The sequence below is a fragment of the Gigantopelta aegis genome, chromosome 6, assembly GCF_016097555.1.
Source record: "Gigantopelta aegis isolate Gae_Host chromosome 6, Gae_host_genome, whole genome shotgun sequence".
NCBI classification, from domain to species: domain Eukaryota; kingdom Metazoa; phylum Mollusca; class Gastropoda; order Neomphalida; family Peltospiridae; genus Gigantopelta; species Gigantopelta aegis.
The window spans coordinates 93731243-93755577 of record NC_054704.1 but is presented as its reverse complement, the minus strand read 5'-3'; the positions used below and the strand labels follow the sequence as shown (position 1 = coordinate 93755577).

Sequence of the window (24335 nt, the reverse complement as noted above, 5' to 3'; positions counted from 1 at the left end):
GCAACTCGATTACTGATGATAACTGGCCATGTTTCCATGTGAATGTATCTCATGAATACCAGTCATTAATGTCATATTACATTATCCATCAATTCACTAATAATTTGTCGTTATTTGCAATGAAAAGTTGTTTTTGCGTTTTCATTGTGTGTCAGTATAAATATAGTTTGGAGATATGAGACACCCCTCAATCAAGACAGTTAAATTTGTTCAAAATCACGTAAAGTCCCAGTTCTACTGGCGTCCCGCTAAATGAAGAAAAACAAAGCTGGCTATTGCGTTTGTAGTTGACCTAGATAATTTAGATGAGCGAGCATTGCGAAATTATAGCGATGTGGTGGACCTTTTATGTACCAAACAGAACTGAATCATCCATTCTAAATGCTTAAATAATAAAAAAATATTCCAGAGACTGCAGCTTTAAAATCTATCGTATAACCGTGGTATACAACTCGTATATCCCATGCATTGTAGTCATCACGATCTTCAGTAACAATAATGTGCCGAACTAATACCTTTATATCATGCATCAACAGGCCCGAACAAAATGGGGGGGGGGGGGGGGGGGGGGGGGCACCCAGGGAGCCAATGTCCCTACCCGTGGACGAAAATATACCGTGGAGGGGTTTCCTATTCTTTCTTCTTCTTTTTTTTATCCCACTGCCCCCTTTCCTTTCTCTCCTTTGAATTTCATCTCATTTCTTCCCGATCTGGCAACTCTATCTTTAAAATTCTTTCGCTGTCCACATCCGAATCCCAGTCCTCGCCTCTCTCAACCATGCCAGGTGTTTGTCTCTTATGGCTTCTGTGCCACACACTTGTCATTCCCCATCAGCTTTTAGCCGAGGGCTCAGTCTGACCACTTCGGGGAGTGTTCAGTAGTTACTTCTGCATTGTTAAGAGGCACTTGTAACCACCTACTATACACCCCTACTACCGGCGGTCGTTAGTGCCGTGGGTCAGACCTGCTTTATTAGCGGCAGAGGACGAGGATGCCAGGTGGATACAGGGAAGTACACAGAGACTGCACCCGTGGAGGAAGTTGAGACAGGTAGGCGATGGTGTCAACAGCTCAAAAGAGAGAGTCGGAGAAAACGGACAGAAAGGGTGTGCAGAGGGCAATTGATGAGAAAGAGGAATGAATGTGTGAGGGTTTTCCTATTCTAAAAAAGATAAAAATACGGCTTCTGCCTCCACTAGTCTTTGACCACCCCATGAGAGATTGTGCCTCCCCCCACACCACCCCACTCCAGATATTCCTACGGGCCTGATTTACCATCTACATTAACCATCTTCACATAATCTGTAATTCTGTGCCATGCATGCATTAGTTAACTTTTAACATGTTTTGCATAACACACTCTTACCCGTCTGTTTTAAGCCATGAAGACGCAAACCTGCATCAACCATAGAAGACTGTCAGTGGCAAGCAATTCATTTATTATGCAATACAGATATGGTAAAGCATTAACAGAGGGACACAACTTTGTAGAATTGATGTACAGGTTATGTAGTGACACATTAACTTCTATATCCTTTGCCAGATATAATCAAGTTTTGAGTGGCAATAGATTATTCTGTCTCTTCTCTAGGTAAGACATGGAAATAATGTGCTGGAATTCGATCACCCGTTTCAAAGATGAGTTGTTTGACATCATACATTTAAAAAAATTGTTTTATGTATCAAGCATTTGTCAACTTTTTGTTTCTATTTTGTTGGGAGTTTTCCCAAAAACTAAATTTATACATATGTATACAGATGGGTAGCCAATCCATCAACTACTCTCTAAACGAGACAGGGTAATCCCTCCAAATACAACTGTATTGTTTCTCGGGCTGACATTTCCCAATCTCCAATAGATAGCCATGATAGATTCTCTTTATACTCGATTACTGATTCAACAATTCCTTATGACATGTAAAAGACCACAATACGTGGTGTGGTCCTGGCTGCCGAAATGTATGTGTAATAGCAATGTTCCAGTGATCGCTGCCGAAATGTATGTGTAATAGCAATGTTCCAGTGATCGCTGCCGAAATGTATGTGTAATAGCAATGTTCCAGTGATCGCTGCCGACATGTATGTGTAATAGCAATGTTCCAGTGATCGCTGCCGAAATGTATGTGTAATAGCAATGTTCCAGTGATCGCTGCCGACATGTATGTGTAATAGCAATGTTCCAGTGATCGCTGCCGAAATGTATGTGTAATAGCAATGTTCCAGTGATCGCTGCCGACATGTATGTGTAATAGCAATGTTCCAGTGATCGCTGCCGAAATGTATGTGTAATAGCAATGTTCCAGTGATCGCTGCCGAAATGTATGTGTAATAGCAATGTTCCAGTGATCGCTGCCGAAATGTATGTGTAATAGCAATGTTCCAGTGATCGCTGCCGAAATGTATGTGTAATAGCAATGTTCCAGTGATCGATTATAATAGAAAATTATCACTTTGGCTCCACCAATGTGATGATCGATTACAAACATCCATAATCAATTGTGTGGGAAAATGTTAACAGCATTTGTTCATCCAGTTTAGATGATGGAATTGATGAAAATATGCTGGGTTTGTTTTCATGTGAATACAACAAACAAACAAAATATTAAAAAGTTAATAAAGGTAAAATTATCCGTTTGTAAAGTGTACATGACAATAGGTGAATAGTCCTTATAATTCAAAATTAATGATTCTTAGGTTCATATAATTCTAACCAATTGTGTAATTGAAAGTTGATGGGTTGGCGCCAACCGATTTTAACCAATGATCTATTCATGATGAAATTCTGATTCCCAACATTGTGTAAACAACTTCATGCCACAGTAACATACACACACCACTTTTTAAATGAAAAAAATATATGTTGCACATTTATTCCTAATTTGCTCTGCCGGAAGGTGTGAATTCTGGTGTAATGAACAGAATAACATTGATGTACATTTGTTCCCAACAATTTGTGGTCAGATGTGTAAATGTCATAGTAACGATGGTCGTTCTAACAAGGTCCGACATATTTGGGCAATATGAAGGGTAATCAACTTGAGTATCATGTGAATTGCACACACACGCATTAAACATTTTGCACGTCCCTCTATTTTCAAATTCTTGTATGTGCCTCCACATACAAATTTCAAAAGACTAGCTCATGTGGGGTGAGGGCGATGAGGAAGTAAGTACTCTCTGAACCATGAACATGATTCCTTTAAAATGTTTTTCCTTTATAAGAAAACCAAAGTTTTTGAACACTATTAACCATAGTGCAGTGAATGTGCTTCCCAACAGCGCCCCCACCTCCCTCCCTCCTACTTGTGTATCATGTGGATAAGAAATTCGGACATCAAATTAATAACAAAGTTGGTGTAATAATAATAGCTTGATGTTATTTGACAAACAGTTGCACCAATAATTTTCAAAAAAAAAAAAAATCATTTGTCAAGCTCATGAATTTCTTTCACAATTACAGTCAATGTACAAGTGATGAATAGATCAGCTCGTTTCCATAGTCACTGTAGTGTCTTCAATCTCTAATCGTTTTGTAGCGTACAACAGAACATATGCACAATGCCAGTCACCTGCACAAAACAGAACAATTGATTAGAGTTGGAGTTTACAGTTATTTCCAGACTTTGGGTTATTTACTAGTGGGAGTTTAAATACATTTCTACTAGTATGTAACCCACAGTATGAAAATAATTTGGTTTACAATATACAACTTTCTTAAAATTACTTCTTCTTTTTTTAAAGACAAAAAATTAATTTTAAATGGTTTTCTTTGTTTATTTTTTAAAAAAAGGGTAATAAATATATTTATATATTTTGATTTATTCACTTCACTAGTAACAGTATTAAAAATATCAACAGAATTATATATCAGAAACTTGAGAAAATTATTTTCCTGATTTGGCTTACCTCCCCCTGATAGTTTCAAAATATCTTCTGATGTCACTGGTGAAACATTGTCATCATCAAACATCAACCACTCATCTGGAAATAAAACAATTTTGTTTAAGATTGGAAATGAAATAAAATATAGCTAAAATTAAGAACTGCATTATTTTTTAAATAACCTGACTTCATGACTACTAGACACTAAAAAATATGATATATCATGATAATTTTGATGTTTTTGTTTTGTTTTTAACTCTTCGGATAAAATTAACTAATAGAACAAAAAGAGAGTAAGTCAAATCTGTAATTGATTGGAGACCCTAGGTAAACTCTTTATATACTAAGCACCCACAATGTATTTTCTTTTGTTTTTGGTGTGGGTTTTTTATTATTTAAACAATGTATACACAGGATAGACCCACTAGGCATGAAATTATAATTACAGTACCTCCTGCTTCACCCCAAGTGATTATTTTGGAACAATCCTTGGCGATATGTAAAACATGGCAAACATTCAATCTCACCAATAGGTCTCGAAAGTGTGGTGGTTAAGTCATTGGACTTATGACTGGTTGGTACTGGGTTCACATCCTGGTACCGGCTCCCACTCACAGCTTAGGTGTAAATCCACTACACTGTCTTTTCTCTGACGAAAGACCAACACCTAGCTAACCACTGTTCTGGACAGATAGCTGAGGTGTGTGCCTAGGACAGCGTGCTTGGACCTTAATTGGATGTTATAAGGACTGAAGTAAGAGTCTCACCTCCAGTCTTGCGAACCCAGGACACATAATGACCACTGGAGCTGGACCTGCCCTTGTGTGTGAGGACAGCTTTCAGTTCGTAGAAGCCACTGTTGGAGGAACCTACATCTGAAAACATGTGCAGGCAACAATGTCACTGACACTAACAACAACAAATATTTATCAAAAATACTATAGCGTACAGGTAGTTCTATACTGTAAACAGGTGTGTATGGATTTCACTTTATACCGTAAATAGGTGTGTATAGATTCCACTTTATACCATAAACAGGTGTATATATATATTTCAATTTATACCGTAAACAGGTGTGTATGAATTTCACTTTCAATTTATACTGTAAACAGGTGCGTATGGATTCCACTTTATACCGTAAACAGGTGTGTATAGATTTCACTTTATACCGTAAATAGGTGTGTATGGATTTCACTTTATACCGTAAACAGGTGTGTACAGATTTCACTTTATACCGTAAACAAGTGTGTACAGATTTCACTTTATACCATAAACAGGTGTGTACAGATTTCACTTTATACCGTAAACAGGTGTGTACAGATTTCACTTTATACCGTAAACAGGTGTGTAGATATTTCACATTAACCTAAAATGTTGAAATTTATATAACCCCAAAATGTTTAAAGTTTGTTTTGTTTAAAAACACTACTAGAGCACATTGAATAATTAATCATCGGCTATTGGACGTCAAACATTTGGTAATTCTGACACATAGTCACCAGAGGAAACCCACTATATATTTCCTAATGCAGCAAGGGATCTTTATACACATGCATTATCTTCCAGGTTAGAGTGTTTAAGGCGAAGGCAGTCTTTCGCAAAAATTACATCTCGTAAATATGAGTATTCGTCAAAAACAAATAACTAATAAGTGTTGATTAACTAAAATAACACGGAAACAAATTTACACAAATGTGTCCAATTTTGTTTTTAAGAAGTGAAAATCATAGTTTACAACTTCATAAATTATGATGCTTGTTATATTTTATTAAAAAATTTAGGCATTCCAATTATAAAAATAAACAAGTTTTACTTGCAAGCAAGGTTTTATGATCCTATATGAATTGGGGTGGTCTGGGTGGGATGTAGTCCAGTGGTAAAGTGCTCGCTTGATGCACAGTCGGTCTGGGACTGATCCCCGTCAGTGGCCCCAGTTGGCTATTTCTCGTTCTAGCCAGTGCACAACTAGTTTATCAAAGTTTGTGGTATGTGCTATCCTGCCTGTGGGATGGTGCATATAAAAGATCTCTTGATACTCATTGAAAAATGTAGAGGTTTCCTCTCTAAGAACATATATGTCAAAATTACCACATGTTTGACATCCAATAGCCGATGATTAATAAATCAATGTGCTCTAGTCGTGTTGTTAAACAAAACAAACACTCTTTGTTTGATAATTAAATTTATTAGAACTATTACCTAACACAATTTGTACATTTGTATATTATGCGTAAATTACTTCTACTTATGCACTTGTGTGTAATTGATAGATGATATATTACTATATTTACCATCAGGAAAAGAGAAAGGTTCATAATTTTTCAGAGTGTCTTTTTCTGTTTTCACAACAGCTTTTTGGCCTTTTGCATTTGCCTGCTAAATTAAAAAAAGAAGTAGTTTGGTCAGTTTTGTTCTTTTTAAAATGGATATTGATTCACACAATGGATATTGAAAATACACAAAATCTACCCCTAACTACAAACAACAAATTGGTAAAAAGAGATTATACAGTGTCAAAAATAAAATAATTAAAATTCCAAGTTTATTTTAATTTATATGAATGTTCTTCCCAATAATTGCTCTAGTTATAATTGTCTATTATATTCATGCATATAAGACTTACAATTCCCTGTACAAACATAATAATTATTACGAGCTTTTGGAAAAAATTTCTGAACTAATGCTGAACTAGTTTCAAAGTATAAAATCAATGTGGCCACAATGATCAAAATAAATGTACACATTATCTGTGACTGTGCAAGATAACAAATCGCAGGTAGACGCCTCTTGATAATTTGCACCAAAGATGCTCTCAAAGCATCCTTCTACACACAAGTCAAATAATTTATTCACCTCCATCTTTACTAGCTCACGATCTTCTCTTTCCTTAAAACGGTCTCTCATTGGAATAAGCTTTTTCTGTAGCTCGTCTGTACACAAATCAAAGACGTCCAGATTTAACTGGAATTTCACATCCTAAAAAAAGTGAAAAATATTTTAAATTAGTACAACATAACTTCAAAAGACCAATATTGGCAATGTTTAGCACCTATGCCAGAATTCTGCCTACAAATGTAACAGAAGTGGAAATAACATGCCAAACTTTGAAATTCAGGATTTTATTTACATTGATTGGCAAGTCTCAATCAGCACCAACCAAAATGGGAAAGAACATTGCTGTATATCTACCTTGCAATAAATTCTAGGGAACAGGAAGGAATAGAAATATTTTCTTTAACAACGCTATCAGCACATTTTATTTACGGTTATAATGGCATCGGACATATGGTTACAGATCAAACAGATATTGAGAGAGGAAACCCGCTGCCGCCACTTCATGGGCTACTCTTTTCTATCAAGGTATCTTTTATATGCACCATCCCACAGACAGGATAGTACATACCAAACCAGTAATGGAGCACTGGCTTCTAGGGAACAATATTTCAAAATTTGAGATAATCCGACATCAAGTGATTTTTACCTAGATAACCTAAATTATGTAAAATTAAGATAATCTTATTTTTCATCAATATCTGTTTTATAAATATAGATTAATTTTCATGAATAAAGATTAATTTTCATGAATTGATCACATGGCTGAAGTAGGTCAGAGGTATAAAGCTTCTGAATGTTTTTTTGTTTTTTTAAACTGGATCTGCAATAACAATTTAAAAGAAAATGTAAACTGACTGCAAGTGTGCTCTGTATTGTGATTGGTTAATTACATTCTTTTTCTGGGATCAAATGTAGATAATACAGGGAAAGCTAATGTCATTAGAAAGTGATGTCATTAGCAATTGGGACAGGCGAAGTTGACGATTCAAGGGTCTACAGTTAGATTGTAGCCAGGTATTTTTTTCAAGAAATACCAAATATACATTTAGTTCCATAGAAAAACGATTCAGTTTACAATGGACATAGCCATATGGAGTTTTTAGATTCGCAGGTGTTATTGTCTATTTGATGCTGGCAAATGTTTCATTTTTAACCTCAGGCTAACGCCTTCGGTTAAAAATGACATTTGTGGGATCAAATAGACTATAACACCTGCAAATCTAAAAGCTCCACATGAAACCAAATCATTTAATTTTTATTTTGTAAAAGTTTGGTCTGGAAACAATTCTCCACAACCCATCTTGTGCTTCAGTTTTTCCTATGTCAGTTTTAAAAACAGTTAACAAGCAGATGCTAAACATGTAACACACTGCATGAAGTAACAAAGGACCGTTATTTACCTTTAGAATTTTTGCATTGATGGCCTCCTTCTCCTTGAAATAAAAGCGTACAAACTGTATTGCCAGATATGCTGGCAATCTCTTGATTTTACTCTGCGAAAAAACAAGAAAAGAAAGAAAATTAATTATACTGCTGGAGATGAAACGACATACTGAAATTTGACTTAACAGAATTCATAATATAAAATGAACCTTGTATTTTCTGGTAACAGATTTCTGCTCCATATATACAAATTTTTTCACTAAGTGCAGGTACTGATACAATGCTGTATACATAACATTATACCAACGAGTAACTATAACTAAAAGTGTACACTTGTTACCAAAAGGTTCTTGTGCAGCATGTATTCTGCTTAGCTTTTATTTTTGACACACCCATTTCCTATACATGAAGAACATCGTAAAAAAAGTATTATATCACCTTGATATCCAACATATGCTTGTGATCTATTCAAAAACATCTGATTGGCTGCTCCATGCTAGAAATATTGATTACTATGCTAGAAATATTGATTACTATCAAGGGTGCACTAACTACATTCACATTCATTAAGTACCATTTGTCGTATCACGTGTTAGATACTTCCTCAAACAACTCGTAAGATAAATGATATCTAGTGTACACTGATGTAGTATTCTCTATTTCTTACACACAACATGAATCTTTGCTGTTAATAAATTATGCAACCACAACAAACAAATATCAACACTTAACTTACCTTTGCTGACTCCACTTTAAGAGTCATAATAAACAAGTTGACAAACAAAATTTCTACTCATATATCAAACTCTTGTCAAGACTTACCGACTTGGTGTAAACAGAATCTCTTTCTAGCGTGGGGGAATATTTTGTTATCGTTTCTTCTAACCTCTGAAAATAAAACAAGTCAGTTTTATGTTAATGACAATGTTTACTGTCTATCTAAAGTTTAACGTATATTTACATGGGTGGTAAATATATATATATTTACATATTTCAGAATTATGTGAAATAGAAAGGAAAGGAATGTTGAGTTAAAGACACCCTAGCACACGTTAATGTGGAGCTACTGCATATTCAACATATGTGATAATGCTGACATTTATTCCAGTGTGATAGAGAGGAAACTTGCTGCCATTTAATGGCCTATTCTTTCTGAAAAGTACAAATGGATCTTTTATCTATACATGTACTTTATCAAGAACAGGGCAGCACACAAAATGACCTTTGATTGAACAGACTCGTAGTGTGTTCTAGATGATGAGCATAACCAAAACACGCTAATAGTGTACAAGCAGGAAAGAAGATGTGCTAAAATGAATACTTACAGATTTTAAACCTGTTTGCATGTACTTCACCTCTGAAAGAAAATTTAATTACAGGTGTTGTTAAACATGAACTTCCAAAATGATGCCACAACTGTGACTAAAACCACAATAACTGTGACACCATCACTTTTTGTCACAAACACACAATCAGATTTGAAATTATATTAAAATAAAACTCTATAGTCTGAATAATAAAAACAAATCTTTATAATTTTATTACTAAACATAGACAAGAGTCTAATATGCAACTGTTATCACAATGATTATTGCTACTAATAATCACCTTTTATTCAAATATCTCTAGTCTTTAAAGTCAGCTAGCAATTAAATAATAATAAATAAATGAACCAATTTTTTTATAAAACAGCTAAACTAACTTCTCCTTCCCTCCATGTGTCTGTCTGTCTCTTCCTTCTCTCCCTCGGTCTATATCCCTCCAAAACCATGTTTATAAATTAACTTCTCCTGCCTGTGTCTGTATGTCTGTGTCTCTCTTCTCTCCGTCTTTCTCTCTCTCTCCCCCTCCAAAGCCATTTTATAAAACAACTAAATCTAAACTAACTTCTCCCTCCATGTTAAACTAACCTTTTTCTATAAAACAGCTAAGCTGTAAGAACTTTTCTGTAGAACGTGTTTCTGGCTCTTCTGCAGCTTCATTGCACTTCATTCTGAAGTTCACGTTAAGAAGTCAAATGTTAAAAAGCAGCAGTATTTACAATTTATTGTTGTTATTTACCCAAACTATAAAACATAAGCTTGAAAAGTGACTGTCATTAGGTTGTTCAAATTGTAAATATTTAATTATTGCAGCAAACTTTAAGTCTAACCTGCATAAATAGTAAATATAAACACATTCCTAGCAATGCCTCTAATATCACAATGTTTAATTCCTAACAATATGGAGGCAGGCACTTCTATAAACATATTTTTTAAAACAAGAGGTGTCTCAATTTTGAAAACATTGTAATGTAATGTAGAACGGTTTTTATTAAAGGTGTCTGCTTTCAAATAGCTACATATACATCTCTGGTGTGTTAATCAAAATGAAAGTTCATTTGTTAAATTATCAGTGACCAACCAGTAATTGAGAAATTCAATTATTAGGTAAACTGAAACATTCAAATTACAATTATACAAATATATTGAAAGGATACACAACTTCAAACTCTCCTCCCAAATACTGGTCAATGAAGCTGCTAGATGACTGTATATAAAAAGAAAATCAAACATTGTATTGTTCATACATATATTCACAGATAAACATCCCAGTGCATGTATTAAACAAAGGTATATGTATGGCCGTTTGAAGGAAAAATCTAATTGTTTTCAAGAAATTTATTGGTGATTCGTTAATATTATGATGTGTCATAATTTTTGTCAAATTTCAACCATTTACAAACCTTTGCAGTTGAATTGAGGCCATTTTATTTGGTGCACAGAACTTTTTTCCACGATTATATATTAATATAACAGCAGTCATAAAGAGATACTTGTTACATCAGTCTTTGAAAGCCTGAAAAACATAACTGTCTATGTCAAAATTACACTGTTGATAAATGTCACAAAATAAAGGAAGCGAACTATCATTGTTTTATTACCATGAACATGGCTAACATCACACTTAACAACTGCCAATTGTTACATTATATGTAAAATGACCTTTAAAAAAACTATCATAATGCAATTCTCTCTATTACAGTAACAAATGAGAATCAACAAAATATGCTATTGCTTACACACCTGTTGGTGAGAACATCATTCATTATTTTTGATAACACATAGTATTAACATACATACGTACAATGACATTTTAAAGACATATGACTGGTTGCTCCTAGGTAACCAGATCACCAATGCCATACCATCCAATGAAAAAAAAAGACATGGTCGAATCGATCACTCTGTGACACACAAGTTAACTATAAGTGCTAAGGCTGTTCATAGGTTTTAGTTGGAAAAGGCATTTAAATTTCTTTTAAAACTGTTTTCAGAAGATATGTAAGAAATCAAATACTACATTCGTGTCCGTTTGATACCATTTATCTTACAACTCATTGTGAGATAAACAGTATCTAATGGCTGCTCATGTTGTATTCTTTATTTATGTATGCAGATTAAACACACTTACTGGAGTTCCTTCCAACTTCTGTGCTGGTAATTTCTGCTGTAGGCTTCGAACAATTTCTGTCCAACATTCATTGGCATCCTAACAAAAACAGACAGGAAATATTTGAGGTGAACAAAATCAGAGCAAATTATTACCCTCCCCATTATAAGTCTACCGTGTATACTATACATGTACATAAAAAGCTTGTTTTAAAAAAAGACGATGAAATTTTTTTATGCTATAAGTACAAAGCATTCATCATATACCTGTTGTTGAAATCCCCCATGTTCGCCCTTTTCTGCAAAGCGTGGGAAAGCCATGTGTAGAACTTGCAGAAATATTATGGGCGGAATGGAAGCTCCAGAACGGTCCATGGAATTATACAGATCCCTTAGGGCTGAAATAATAGAAATATAAAATATAAATAAATGCATTAATTGATGGTTTAGGTTAACCGGACAAAAAAAAAAACCCACATTAAAACACAACGATTCTTGTAATGAAAGACATGTATGATTTGTATGAAAATAACTCTATAACCTGGCATTGAATTTGCATTCAACCGACCATAACACAATTTGTGATTATAAAATATTTGGAAGGGCTTTTTTTCCTGGAACTACAAAACAATTATAACCATTATTGAATACATACAGAGAAATTGGTTTACTTGTTAATTATGATATTCAAATTGCCATTATTGGCAACATTAAAGTTTGAAAGCCTGACTTTGCAGAATTCCATAATAAATAATATCATTTTAACATTTTTTGCAACACTGATCCCAATTATTACAATTTACATACATACTACTGGTTATATTATACGATTTAAAAATACCTGCAGTTATAGAATCAGCTGGGGCAATAGCACCACCAACAGTAAGACCACCGGAGTATCTAAAATAGACATCTGTAATTACTCAATAGAACAAAAACGATGGACAAATACAAATAAACAGTGACCAACCGAAAGACCTACTTCATGATGGCACATGCCTCAGTTCAATTTATTATTATTATTATAATTAAACATATAATTCACCTCAAGCCAATGGTTTTATTTTAGTGCAAGTGTATTAGTCAAGTGAATCTGCTAGAAAATAGTTCAACAAGGTACCTAACTCCAAAGTAAAATTAATGGAACCAAGACTAGGAATAACAAAACCGGGTCTTGCGACAACCAAATTATCAACCAATTTACAAGAGATGTGTTTTGGTATTTTACTTTAATTCTTGAGTTAAAATAGGTCATGCAAATGTGTTTCAACTGTTTGGCATGATTCCTTTTCGGGTTTGCAAATTTTTAATTTAAAGAGGCCTGTAAAGAATAGAAAAGTTACTAACGTCTTGAGAGCATCTTTCAGTTCAGGTATAGCCCTCAACCACTGAACAACACTATTCATGTAACATGTGTTCCCAAGATTAGTCAGACCAGATGGCAAAGCAAGCTGTAACAAACAAAAGGTCAGTATTTATTTTCTTAAAAGCCTGTATTAGTTATATTAGACAACAAAAAAACAAAAATGAAACTACTGTGGCTTCACCATTCATCTCATCATCCTATTTATATGTTTGTGATGTCGAAAATATATATGTCTTTGTCTCGTTAAATGTCTGATGTATTAAAAAAAACTGAAAAACCGTCCACTGAATTAGACGTCTCACCAGCCATAAACTTTATTTGGGGATGCACTGTGATGAATATCAAAGGGTGCAACTATAAACAAAGTTTCAATGATCTAGGACATTTAATTTCTAAAAAAAACTAATCTAAATACGATACCGTAACACAAAAGTTGATCCTGTCGCTATCATCACCATCGGAAAAATAATACCTACATCTCACCTTTTTACTTTCTAAAAAAATGACAGTAATAAGTTAAAAAACACCAAATAAACCCCACCACTCTGACATACAGTGACGTTATAAGCCAGTGATGTTATTTACACCTACCGCAGTAGCCAGTGACGTTATTTACACTAACCGCAGTAGCCAATATTAATTACACATATCGCAGTAGCCAGTGACGTTATTTACACCAACTGCAGTAGCCAGTGACGTTATTTACACCAACTGCAGTAGCCAGTGACATTATTTACACATACCGCAGTAGCCAATGACGTTAATTACACATACCACAGTAGCCAGTCACGTTATTTTCACGTATGGCAGTAGCCAGTAACATGATTTACACATACCGCAGTAGCCAGTGATATGACGTACATGTACCGCAGTAGCATGACGTTATTTACACATACCGCAGTAGCCAGTGACATTATTTACACATACCGCAGTAGGCAGCGACGTTATTTACACTTACCACAGTAGCATGACGTTATTTACACATACCGCAATAGCCAGTGACATTATTAACACGTACCACAGTAGCCAGTGATGTTATTTACACACACAGCAGTAGTCAGTGGTTATTTACACATACCACAGTAGCCAGTGACATTATTTACACATACCGCAGTAGGCAGCGACGTTATTTACACTTACCACAGTAGCCAGTGACGTGATTTACACATACCGCAGTAGCCAGTGACATTATTTACACATACCGCAGTAGTCAGTGGTTACTTACACATACCGCAGTAGCCAGTAACATTATTTACACATACCGCAGTAGGCAGCGATGTTATTTACACCCTCCGTAACCATATGTCTGACACCATATAACCGTAAATAAAATGTGTCGAGTGTGTTGTTAAATAAAACATTTCCTTCCTTATTTACACACATACCGCAGTAGCCAACTGCTGCTCCGTCATGTCTTCCATGAAAGTGGGTCTCTCGGACGGCTCCTTCGGTAGCTCATCAGCTGTTCCCATCATAAGAAGTGTTGCTCCCTGTCAACGGAAACAAACATACCCATTCAGTAAATAACCCAACATGTGAGTTAGTATCAATACTAACATTGGACATCCAACTTACTATATTTATATCAAATGAATGATCCAAACTTGAGGTATGAATGACTGAATGGTTAATGACATCCCAGTACCAAAACAAAGCACACTGGCTATTGGATGTCAAGTACAAGAATATGAATAATGTGAGGTAATAAATAAAGTCATAATAATGATATTAATAATAATAAAAAAAAAAATAATGATGATGATAGTAATAGTAATAAAAATAATAATAATGATGATAGTAATAATAATAATAAATACAGCAGTGTTAGAAAAACAAAATTATGCAACTTAGTAGAGACTAAATTGTGCTATGGTCTAATACCGTAATTTAAACATATTTAAGTTTACTCATATACTAAATAATAATCTTACATCTTTTAACTTCAGACTTCCCCAGTCATCATCCTGAAAAACAGAGATACATGTTATTTTTAAATTATAATGATTTTTAATATACACAGAACCAATTATTCACGGTACATTACACATGTATATCATTCATAAATACTCTTAAATGCAAACACAGATACAATGTATACTCATTAAGTAGATGTAGTATACTAAACATTCTGGCATCTTATGCATTTCATCAGCTTTTGTAACAGATACTTATAGGATATTAAACGAGCTTCCATTTCGTATCATGTTTATGTCCTGAGTGAAATCTTTTTCCATTGTCATGAGCTTTAGCAAGTGACAATGAAAATTATTTCACGAAGGACATAAACATGATACAAAATGGTAGCAAGTTTAATATCCTATTTATTACTCATAATTTAATTGATCTCAATTTTTATCACTCATCTTGCTTTGTTGACGTTCCTGTAACATTGTAATGCGCCAATTGATGATGTCATCGTGTGACGTCAAAAGTGTTACGTCCCACTTGGTATTCTAGTGGGACTTATCACTTTTATATGTACCAAGATATTTTTAACCATATGGGTAATAAATAAAAAAATACTAAATGCATCGAGGGTTTAATTTGACCATGGGAATGATGTCAAATGCTGTGGTTGTCCTCCTTATTCACTGTTATGTACTAAAAATGAGACATTGTCAATGACAACAAAAATGTTGTGGGACCCTATCTGGTTTGCCACTCTTTCCAGAAATAGTAAAATTATTAATGGTAATATGATAAAATGCATCTATATCCAACAAATGACACAGGCTAGAATCCAAAGTACCATGGAAAAATAATTTTTGTCTCCAAAAACTTGAAAGAAGGAAGGAAGTTAATGTTTTATTTAATGACACGCTCAACACATTTTATTTTTAGTTATATGGACATATGGTTAAGGACCACACAGATACTGAAGGAGAAAACCCGCTGTTGCCACTTCATGGGTTACTCTTTTCGATTAGCAGCAAAGGATCTTTTATGTGCACCATCCCATTGACAGGATAGCACATACCATGACCTTTAATGTACCAGTCGTGGTGCACTGGCTGGAGCGAGAAATAGCCCAATGGGCCCACCAACAGGGATTGATCCCAAACCGACCGTGCATCAAACGAGTGCTTTAAATACCACTGGGCTACGTTTCGCCCCAACAAAAACTTGAAAGAATTCATCTTCATAGGAAAGGTTTTCCTTGGTGCCACTTCATCTAAGTTTGCCTTGGTGTCCTAATTTTTATTACTAACCCAAAGGCAAAAGTTGCCATGCCTCCCAAAATTAATATCCATCCCTTCTATCTCAAGAACATGAATATATTTACCTTCAAAACTGATCCTTTCACCATTACTTTCTGTCGATCAGGCTGAACGCCTGATAAGGCGAACAGCTGTGCTTTAAAGACAACAGGAGGTTCATCAGTGTTGCATTCAATATCGCTGAACTTTTCTTTTCCCCATTTGACACTAACTGAAAATCAACATATATTTGTATTAAATATTTAATATGTATTAACTCAACATAGCATGGAAATAAAAGTTACAAATATAATTAGTTTGTTTTGTTTAATGACACCACTTGAGCAATTGATTTGGCAGCTTCCACCAATTGTGCATCAGGCAAGTGCACTGAACTAGTAAACAGTGTATTATTTACAACAAAGTAAATAATTGCAAGTGCTTATAACAAGGTGAAATAACCTAAACAGACGAGTCTCATATGTAACGAATGGAAAAGTTTTGTCGAAATGTTGTAGCGGAAATGAAATCGTGTTAAAAAAGCAAAAAAAGGGTAACAGATCTGCGATAAATGCAGAAAAAGCTAATTAATCTTATTTTCGTAAATACTGTATGATCAGGATTGTGTTGATACATTTTTCCATACATTACCATGCAAAACAAGAATGCATTGATTTTTTTAAATAGAATTTTTGTCAGAAAAAACATGGCGGATTCGCATATGCATTGTGGGTGAGACAAAAAAATGTTTATATAAATCTAATCAGTTGACTCATAAATACATGAACAGTATAAATGTGCTTTATCACATATTGTGGTCTATTAATATATGAACAAACAAATTAATACAACAAACAAACATTTACGGAATGATTCGACATGAATCGTAAAACACATGTTAGTCAGCAATAATTTAAAACAAATACTATTACTACTGTAAATAGTACACATGTAGCCTAAATCATGTCAATTTTAGTTTTCTTTAAAAAATAATATTTTACACAATATTTTTATCTCATCGACTGACTTCCGTTTTGTGATTATAATATTACTCGAGTCCGTCCCATGTCCTAAATGAATGCCGGCGATTCTGCAGAAATAATCAAAGACCATGAATATGCTAAAATATCTGTAAGTAAGATTAAATAATCATTGCCGTATAGTTACTTTGTTAATTACTGAAACGTAATACAACAAAAGATGGTTATACTTATAGTCCGTCTCTTCCTCCTACCAATATTTCTTTTGTAAATAGGTCTAATTTCAGTTTGGTTTCAAGTACTTAAAAAAAAAAGTAAACAAAAACTATTTTTAGTGCAATTTAGAAATCAATTGGCTCAGAAATAATTAACTTGTAGTAAATTTCATAGTATGAAAAAAGGCATTCCCTGTGGGAAAGACTATTTATATAAACTTTAGTGTTTTGTTATTTTTGTCAGATGCACATTGCAAATTATTTAGCGATTCTTGACTATTTTTACCTGTTATACACTAGTACCATAATACCCTGTAACACTAATAATGAAGGTGTGGTCACTACAAAATAATATTATATACATGTATACAGTGTCGTTCAACAATTACATAACGGTTTAAAGTCGATCCAAACCACGTTCTTAACAATTACAATAAATTACTCTCCTACACTTTTAATGACAAATATATTTTCCTCGCGTATTGCCTGGATAGAAATAGTGGAAAAACCATCACAATGACACAAATTCTCAACACCAGACTTTAACCATGTCACCTATATCAATTTCGCCGAGATCTTCCCGAACAAAAAATATGTAATTTGTTATGGAATACTCTTCAAGAGGGGAGGAAGCTTCTCAAGTATGTGACGTAATTAATGTGACATCATCTTTATTGCATTATATCATAATCAATACATGTCATGTGTTAGATTACGTCACATCCTTCCATCCCGCCGTTCAATAATTATAAAACAACAATAAATTACTCACCTACTTTTAATTACAGTTTGATTTCTCCCACATTCTGTCCAGACATAATACTTGAACAAACTATTACAATTTTTTGGCCGACTGCCATTTTTTTTTTTTTTATGCAATACTTTTCAAGAGGGGTGGAAGCCTCCAAACAATGTGACGTAATTAATATGTCATGACAACTGCTTTATACCGTAACTCAGTGTGTATGCTATATTGTCGTAGATAGTATATGTACACGCATGAATTGTTCCATCGAGTACTAACAAATCACCCACACACAAGGAATCGAACGCCTGTGGGCACACACACACGTAGGTGTGTGCATATCTCTCTCCACGCTTGCTTTTAGGCTTCACCTAGTTCATCTAGATAAACGTTTCCGGCACAATATTTATTATTGTGATGTTTATTGCTGTGCCGTAACGTTTATCCATTGGATCGAATTTTCCATTTGCAATCACGATTTAATCAAATCAACCATATATGCTTTATTTAAGAGCGTCAACACGTACAACAACATATTTTAATAAATTTTAGACAAAAATATTAAGTACAATACCTTTGGTAACCTTTCCAGGATTAGATGTTTGAAGAGGACACATTTTTACATTTGAAAGCTATTTTTATCCTGGCACATCGGAAATGCGGAATGAAAATTTAGCGGAACGAGAATTATTCGTATTAAGCATTTTACGTACACCCAATAAAAACAAATATTGCGGAACTGAATGAAATTGATTATTTATTGTTATTTGTGTTTCTATATATGTGCTTTGTGTGGGTTGCTTTATATGCATTATTAATATTATCACATTAAAGTTTTGGGGTGTATTATTCTTTATTATTATTATTAAAAAAATAATGATTGTTAGTACAGGTCATTACTTATTTTAAGGCCTTCATTTATTTACTTTTTTTTAAATTATTATTTCCTTTAGTATTTTTTTTTTTTAATATTATTATTACAGGTCATTACTTACATGCGTTTCAAAGGTTTTCTCTTTTTTTTTTTCTTAAAAAAATCTTAGTTTAATTATCATTGCAGGTCATTAGTTATTTTAAGAGGTTTATTTAATTATTTATTATAAATTTTTACTCTTCTTTTTCGTTTTATTATTAAAAAATTGTTTAGCTATAATTACTGGTTATTAGTTATTTTAGGGTTTTTATTCAATTTAAAACAAACAAAAATATTATAAATTTCTTATAATTAACCTGCACAATCCCCAACTCCACAACCTAAAAAATCATTGATTATAATAGTTTCATTAATCTTTCATAATATTTATATTGATCTTTTATAGCAAGTTCTGGGGAAAGGTGAACAGACACACAAAGAAATGGGGAAACAGACAATATGAAAGTTAAACTGGCTGTTGAAAATATTTTATACATGTAAATTTACAATGTTATGATGATTTTCACTGACACATTCAAGTCTGAAAATAGTAACATCAGATGCCTCACAGCGACAATTGCCCTAGACATGGGCCTCGATATACCTGACGTAGACATTGTCGTCCATATTGGTGCCCCAATTTCAGTGTTGTCCTACTGGCAGGAAGTTGGCAGATGTGCACGAGATGGAAGAAGAGGTTATGTCATGACCATATACGACCATTTTACTCTGTCCTTAAAAACCACAGAAAAAGATTTGACAGAGCTTGTTCGGAATGCAAATCACGTTTGTAGCCTATTCGTGCAAATGTGATGAATAAATTTGAAGGTATCACCAGTGATGGTGGTGATGCACAATGTGGACAATGTGATACAAATGCTATTTGCAAATGCGCTAGATGCTAATGTTGTTCTACCTGCATTGCTAAATGTCCCTGCCAAGATAAAATTAAATTTGGAATTAAAAAAATTCTAAATTTGTAAATTACATTATGGATACGTGGTAGTAAATGTCACCTGTGATGTGTCTTGCACCTTTCAATAATAGGTGTGGAAAACGTTAAGAGTTGCTACCATAGCCTCGCAACCATGTGAAGTTGTATTGCACTGATGTGTTTCATCCATACTGTTGATGACAACTGCTGTTAGTGATAATTCATTCCTACTTACCTAATTTAACATTAACTGTGTTGTTGAGGATTGCCTCGCAACCATATGAACATTTATATGAACTGCCTTGTACCTGTCTGCACATTGACTAAACCGAAGTGTACTTTGATTCCTACTTAACCATTTGAACATTAACTGTGTTGTTGAATGTAATTAATTCATAAGTGTGACTTGGTGACAACTGCCTCGTACCAATGTGTGTTAAACACGGGTAAGCACACTAAATTACAAATAATGCACATTAATTATGAATAATGCACATTAATAAGAAAACAACAAGAAACAAGCAAATGCGTGATCTCTTGCCACCCCGTTTCATCCCTCGGTTTGTCTCCCCCAACCCCCTCTGTGTTGTGTGTGTGTGTGTGAAGGAAACATTTACAAATGAAAAAGCACATTTTTATTCAGTTAATAATTAAATTAATTAATTAATTATTATATTATTTATTAAGTATTAATTAATAATGTTTTAATTATATTATTTAGTTGTTATTATTACTTAATTTATTATTTATTAATTGATTTAAAAAAAATATTATTCATTAATTAGTTTATTTATTATTATTATCATTATAATTCTTCTTCTGGTATAATATCCGCCCGCACACCCCCAACAATATTTCTTAGAATTAGTGTAAGTTTAGGGTTAGGGTTAGGGTTAGTTATATACAATACCTTTTTAAACATTTTGTTCTATAAAAGCAACATAATATTTATATTTCGTAATCCAGTATCACTACGTTTTGCCTTTGAAAAATCAGACATTTTGACTATTCTTTGTAAAATTTCCTCCAATACGGTGCTTTTATTGGTGCTTTTGGTAGAAATATAGCACAGAAGACACAATGAGGCATTATGGGACTAAAGGTTCGTTTTATTCTGTAAGCAATCGGTTCATTCCGTCAAAATACACGCTATGAGATTTAAAAGTATTAAAATGCAGTCTCACTTGTTGATCCACTGCGTGGCCGAGTGGATACAGTGCTCGGCTACAGTCCCGATGGTCTGGAGTTCGAATCCAGACCCTAGCACTTGATATCGCTAATTCAATACCCCAAATGGGGGGGTGCAGGCAGGTGTTTATATTTGTTATTACATCTCATATTTCGCCACGAAATAATTAATTCTATGATTGTATCAATTCCGCCTGAAATTTGGGTGTTTGTTTTTGCTGTTAAACTTGTAAACATCAGAGGTCCAATAAATGTCAAAATGTTAAAAAAACGGACCGTAGATGTTTACCTTGGTGAACTAGGCTTCACCTAGTTAATATTATTTATTTTATTACTTTTTAGTTATACGAGTTTACTTTTAATTATTGCTGTTTATCCTTGTGTGTGACTATTGATTACTGCAGGATATACATTGTACCTGGGGATGATCAATTCATATCTCCTTTTTTATAGTTACATTGTACTTAAATTATTATACAAGACAACATAAGGCCATGAGAATGAAAGTTATAGATTTGCATCCACCGCCTGCATGCCGTGAAAGGTACCACTGAAAATGTTCATTATTTGCACAAAAGAGGCACTTAATGATCATCACACAAATTCAAGTTTCAAATCATCAATAGTATTGTCAATAGTGGTAATGTCTACGAGAATTGCCAAACTCTTGATGTGTGGAACGATGTGATTGGTCCTTCTGTTTCAGCACATCAAATAGACCAATGGAAAACTTCGACTCTCGCACGTGCACCTTCAAACATGTAAAAGACCTCATTTGGACTTGAATCTACTATAGTTCACCAAGGTAAACATCTACGGTCCGTTTTTTAACATTTTGACATTTATTGGACCCGATGTTTACAACTTGAACAGCAAAAACAAGCGTGCAGTTTCCGCCCAGATTTCAGGCGGAATCGATACAACCATGGAATTAATTATTTCGTGGCGAAATATGAGATGTACCAATAAATATAAACACTTACTGTATAAAGAAAACTTCCCGAGTCACGTTTTACGCATAAATAGACAGTTTGTCCAAATAGTAATCCTGCATTAATCCAATTTTCAGTTACGAACAAAATCTCGAATATTCCCGCCGGCCATTGTGAGCATATTTAAAATGTGATTGAAAACTGTTGGTGGAATCGGATTATTTTTATTATTATTCGTCTCGGGTTCACGAGTTTATTCCACGATATTTAATGGAATATCACGTTTTATAATAATAAATAAATAAACTTAATTAATGAATAATATTTTTTAAAAATCAATTAATTGATAATAAATTAATAATAACAATTAAATTTAACTGAATAAAACTCCTAAAATAACTAATGACCAGTAATTATAGCTAAAAAAAACGAAATGAAATTAAAACAAAAAAAAAGAGAAAAAAACACATGTAAGCAATGGCCTGTAATAATAATATTTAAAAACAATTACTAAAGGAAATAATAATTTTGGAAAAAGTAAATAAATGAAGGCCTTAAAATAAGTAATGACCTGTACTAACAATCATTATTTTTTTAATAATAATAAAAAAGAATAATACACCCCAAAACTTTAATGTGATAATATTATTAACAATGCATATAATGCAACCCACACAAAGCACATATGTAGAAACAAAAATAACAAAATAAATAAATTTAATAATCAATTCCATTCAGTTCCGCAATATTTCTTTTTACTGGGTGTACGTAAAATGCTTGATACGAATAATTCTCGTTCCGCAAAATTTTCATTCCGCATTTTCGATATGCCAGGATAAAAATAGCTTTCAATTGTTTAAATGTGTCATCTTCAAACATCTAATCCTGGAAAGGTTACCAAAGGTATTGTACTTAATATTTTTGTCTAAAATTTATTAAAATATGTTGTTGTACGTGTTGAGGCTCTTAAATAAAGCACATATGCCTGATTTTATTAAATCGTGATTGCAAATGGAAAATTCGATCCAATGGATAAACGTTACGGCACAGCAATAAACATCACAATAATAAATATCGTGCCGGAGACGTTTATCTTGATGAACTAGAATCTACTATTGAAATAATAGATCAATAAAAATAATGAATAATGAAAAAAAGCCTTATGTGTTTTTAAAATTGTTCGGATGCAAATCTATAACTTTCATTCTTTTGACCTAAGATGACCCTTTTTTTTCTTCTTTTTTCTTTTTTTTAAATTATTTTATACTTTATAATTACAATATATAATCATGTTCGATCCGGCTGGTTTTAATTCGGATCGGCTGAATTTATAGCTTGCCGAACCAAATCATGCCAAATGTCCGGCATTTTTTCCAATTTCGATCCCTGCTCGACGAGTTATGCGTATATGTTGCCATTTAGTGTTATCTGCCTTATCTGGTGTATTTTAACACAACCAATAAATACGTTACAACTATATACAATTGAAAAATAAACTTAAACTACCTTTAAAACAAGGCATTTCAAAGACAAATCGTCTGCCGCAAAATCATGTATCACAGGAAGCGAAGGATGTCCCGGAAATTGATAATTGCGCGTGCGTCAGAAAATATTAGTTGAGCAGTAAATTTGTCTACAGCTGGATACCAAAGTTTTCGGCAAGGGATTTTTTCCTCCGTAAGGTGAATTTCCGATGACCGATTTCAAAAAGATATAGCAGTCGTGATCGGTAGTATACAGAAATGAACCAATCAGTAGTATACAGAAATGAACCACTGCCAGGTGCTTCATCTGCAGCTGGTCTTGACCACGATATCTGGTTCCAACTCTGTCTGTAGAAGGGAGTGGAACTCTTATTTTTATGTGCCTGTATCCAACTCAGTTTCAGGTATGTTCACTCTGGGCACAACCTCAGTGTCACTTCGCGAGTGATTAGGAGGGTTGGGGTGGGGGCTTAAGTTTAACGAGTGCGGAATTTGCGGAAGTTATAGTAAAATAAATTTGTAAAATGTAGTCCGGGTGTAAATTTAAAGGCCAAAAATAAAAAGGGTGATTTTTCTGCCAAAATAAAGGCTATCAGACTATTTAAAAAAAATTATCTATTAAATTAACATATTTTTAGAAGATAGTTCAAAAACGTGTACAACTTCCGATGTACCCTAAATCAGGAGATAGAGGCAGAGAGGTACGTATGGCTAGGGCGATGAAGATGTAGATGTCTTGGAGCTGTTGGGAGGAGTGACGGCAGGTCCGGCAATCTGCCCATGAACATTTTTCAGTCTTCCTCCTCAAACATAATCGTCAGGATCTTCTGGATGGTGCGCGAATTCATA

At 33.8% G+C, this 24335-nt stretch overlaps 1 protein-coding gene across 1 annotated transcript; it reads right to left on the bottom strand.

Moving 5' to 3' along the window:
• Positions 1-1423: 1423 nt before the first annotated feature.
• LOC121374977 (ubiquitin carboxyl-terminal hydrolase 14-like) lies at positions 1424-23598 on the bottom strand. Its single transcript, XM_041502148.1, has 18 exons — positions 23509-23598; positions 16182-16327; positions 14830-14862; positions 14284-14388; positions 12880-12983; positions 12374-12432; positions 11800-11930; positions 11555-11632; positions 10581-10630; positions 10012-10094; positions 9427-9458; positions 8924-8989; positions 8119-8211; positions 6737-6859; positions 6175-6259; positions 4651-4758; positions 3908-3982; positions 1424-3570 (listed from the first exon to the last, which is right to left on the bottom strand). The coding sequence occupies exons 1-18, from the start codon at positions 23522-23524 to the stop codon at positions 3485-3487; spliced, it is 1473 nt and encodes a 490-aa protein (XP_041358082.1). The 5' UTR covers positions 23525-23598; the 3' UTR covers positions 1424-3484.
• Positions 23599-24335: the final 737 nt, after the last annotated feature.